This window comes from Aplysia californica, unplaced genomic scaffold (genome assembly GCF_000002075.1).
Source record: "Aplysia californica isolate F4 #8 unplaced genomic scaffold, AplCal3.0 scaffold00068, whole genome shotgun sequence".
NCBI classification, from domain to species: Eukaryota; Metazoa; Mollusca; class Gastropoda; order Aplysiida; family Aplysiidae; genus Aplysia; species Aplysia californica.
Window position 1 is genome coordinate 1,381,961 of NW_004797338.1, and position 3,433 is coordinate 1,385,393.

General features: G+C 38.9%; 1 protein-coding gene across 1 annotated transcript in view; it reads left to right on the forward strand.

Annotated features, from left to right (window-relative positions):
* Positions 1–1,632: 1,632 nt before the first annotated feature.
* Positions 1,633–3,433, forward strand: part of LOC101847564 (CBL-interacting serine/threonine-protein kinase 26-like) — a 5,695-nt gene continuing 3,894 nt past the window's right edge. The window contains exon 1 of the mRNA XM_005093745.2: positions 1,633–3,213. Coding sequence (XP_005093802.2) covers positions 2,761–3,213 — 453 coding nt within the window. The 5' untranslated portion in view covers positions 1,633–2,760. The remainder of the gene's footprint in view (positions 3,214–3,433) is intronic.

A 3,433-nucleotide genomic window follows, 5' to 3' on the forward strand; every position in this document is an offset into this window, starting at 1 on the left:
GACAGGCCACGGATGCCGATTTCGTGCAAAGTAAGTTTTTAAAAAATTAATCAATTAAAGAAAATCTATAACACACAACAAAATGAAATTCTACAAGTGGAAATACAAATGGTGGTGGGAGTAATGATGATGCTGTAGTGGTGGTGGAAGTAATCATGATGCTGTTGACTGGTAGTGGTGCCCGGAGACGCTTACCGTGTATGTAGACCCTGAATTATCGGTTACCGTGTACGTAGACACTTCCATTGGGCAATGAGAGTGCAGTCTTTTGACTTTTTATACAGTTACACAGTCCTGATAGGTAATTCTAGTTCTAATTCTTTTACGTAAAATCCCACGACGACAGTTATATTATGTAACCTCCTTACACTCACATAACTCACTAAGTTAGAGGCAGAGTCAGAATAAATAAAACATTTTTTATAACTCGAGGCCGAATAGATTTTTAAAAATCTGATCGGACTCGAGTCCGAATAAATTAATAAACAATCTATTCGAATTCGACAGGTGGCCTTTTTAATATTTTTTAATAATCCCTCAGAAAACGTGAAGACACATTAGGGGACATTATTATTTTCATAATCCTGATTGATTGTACTGGGAGGGTAGTTGTTTGCGAAAAAGGGCAAGTGTGTTTGTATTGACGCAACAGTGACCAACTGTCATTCGTCGCCCGTGCCGTATTTGCCCGACGGCAGAGATAAGAGGACAAAGCTTAACGAGCAGTGATCCTTGACCAATCGACGATTCGTTGTTTTCTCACAGTGCCCTCCGGCTCAGAGCTCGCCAGTACATGGGAAAACGACGAACCAAAAGTTACGCAAACACGGATTAGGATTTGTGGGTTTTTTAATGACCAAAAGGTTTATATCGTCAGGTGCAAAATTAAATTCTACATGAAATATATAGATCGAAAATTTTTTTAAAAATTGATCCAAAAATATTTTGACCATTCGTTGTTTTCTTTTGCGACTACAGTATAGGCCTCCATCTTTCTCGGTCTCTGCTTTGATTTAATTAATTGCTTCTTAAAGTTATAGGCCACGCGCTACCTTAGACATATAATGTTCTATCTGACATTTTTATACCGTTTTTTTTGTTGTTGTTTTTTTAGGTACAAAGACCACGAGGTCAGAAACTGATACATTGTTCTATCTGCTCCATCAAAATCGTAGGACTATATATGAGTAGTTATCAAGATAATCAAAGAACTACATTCGAAAAACCCTGGTGATTTGAAACTTCAAATTTGTAACCACGAATTTCTCAAAACTAGGTACTGAGCAAATAAACTTTGTAATTCTGTAGCTTTTTTTTTTTTTTGGTAAGTGTTTTACGTCGCTCGCAAGTGCATATGGTCATATGAGCGTGCTGGACATATTAAACATTTTCAGTTGGTAGGAAATTTTGAATTTTGCCTGGATGGCGGCCGAAGCCTACTCTTATCGTTTTTAGACCACCAAGCGATCTTAAACGTGCGCAACTTGCGCACGGGACTTCCGAGATTTTAGCCCTTGTCGAGAAGGCTAGGTGTAGATCTTTCCTACTATAAAGACCATGGGTGTGGCTGAAAGACAGCAGTAAGAATGAGCCAATGAGTAGCAATAGAAAGGCTGCAGAAAGATTCATGAGCTTAGAGGAGGGGGCGAAACTTTGGAAACAAAAAAACAGGAAAATGGTAAAAAAAAAAGATTAATAATATATCGAGTAAACCAAAACACTATCTGGAATGATTGTATCTCTTTTTTCAATATGTAGCTTTTTCTGGCTATATCGGAGTTGTAAAATGTTTTTGTTAATATTTAATAACATTATTGCATTCAAACAATTGTTTTGGTAGCAAAGGTCTTTTCTTACAACTGCATCTAAGACTCGTCCATCTTGCAACAAGACCAAGGCAATCAGATTCTCTTGAAAAGGACCAACTTCATCTCAGTCACGAGAATTGCTGTCAAGCCAATTTAAATGGGGTATTGTTCTCGAAGCTGTCACCTTCGAAGAGGAAAAATTAAAATTGCTCTTTTAGCGCCATCGCATCGTTTTTCTAAAACATTGTTAAAATTTCAATATTTTCATTACTTTTTAATACGTGTCGTGTTCATAAAGACTATCCACTGAAACTTTCAGTTCCATTGTGTCCATAAGTCATTATACGAGCCTTAAAAAAGCTGTCCATTGTTATATAATGAAACCTTAATTTTTTCTTTGTGCCTGTAATCCCACACGTGACTACTGCTCAGTTTTTTGTTGTCGTTATCAAAACAGAAACCGCCGTAGGAGCGGGGGCGGTAGGTTGACACCTGGTCAGCGTCTATGAAGATTACATCACAGGCGTAATATTTGACTGGACACCCAGACGCTACCCCCTTGAGGCTACCGGCGGTTGTGTAATCTGGCGACGAGCCATGAGAAGTACTTGAATTTCTGGAAAGTTCGACGTTTCAACAAAAGAAAATGAAAGCACAACGACTTTTTACGTCCACTCATAAGGACGATTACTCCGCCCCTCCAAGCAGATTGACAGCCAATCAGAACTGTGGGCTTAACTCCTGCCAAAAATGAACCTGCTTTTGTCACAAAACAAAACATATGCAAAACGTTTGCCTGTACCATTTCTTTCATCGCGTGTTTCGAATGTAAAGTGCATGTTATTGCTTTGTATTGCCGTTTCGTTTAACTTCGGGTTGTCATCACTATATTCAGTTCCTATATCTGCGACAGTTTTATTTCAATTTTGAGGATTTGCATCTGGTTTTGGTTATGTTTCTCTCGCATTCAATCTGTTTCTGGTCGGATATAACTATTTATTCATTTCAAGTGGTTTTAATGAGTTCTGTGCCGCTGAAGGTGTCTTTAAATGTTGTCCAGGTAGAAGTAGTGTATGATGTCTTTCTTTATCACCGCATCCATTTCTCGTCCGTCTTGCACGACGGACAACGCAACAAGATTCTCTTAGCAGGGTGCAACAAAAAACGCGACAATAAAGTCGTTATCAAGCTGATGCCTATTCTTTCTCATGAGGACGCAGATCGCTTCATCTACGAGGTGTGTCTAATGAAACTGGCTGCTGACATCCCCGGAGTTGTGACTTTGTCGTCTGTTACCAGATGTGATAACAACGGCTATTTCATCATGCCGTTCTACGAAAAGAGAGACCTGCTCTCGCAAGAAGGGAATCTAAGCCACTTCAGCTGGTTCAAAGTATTTGTCACGGTGAGTTCATTCATAAATTTCGAACTTCAATGCATAATGTTTTTGATAGTCTTAACTCTTGTTGATTTACTGTGGCGTTTGAAAGACGTTGCAAATACGTAAAGGGGACTTTAATTCGTGAGTAATGAATGGGTCTCAAATTATATCGGTTAATTTGTGTTTTTACCTTCACACACACACACACACACACACACACACACACACACACACACACACACAC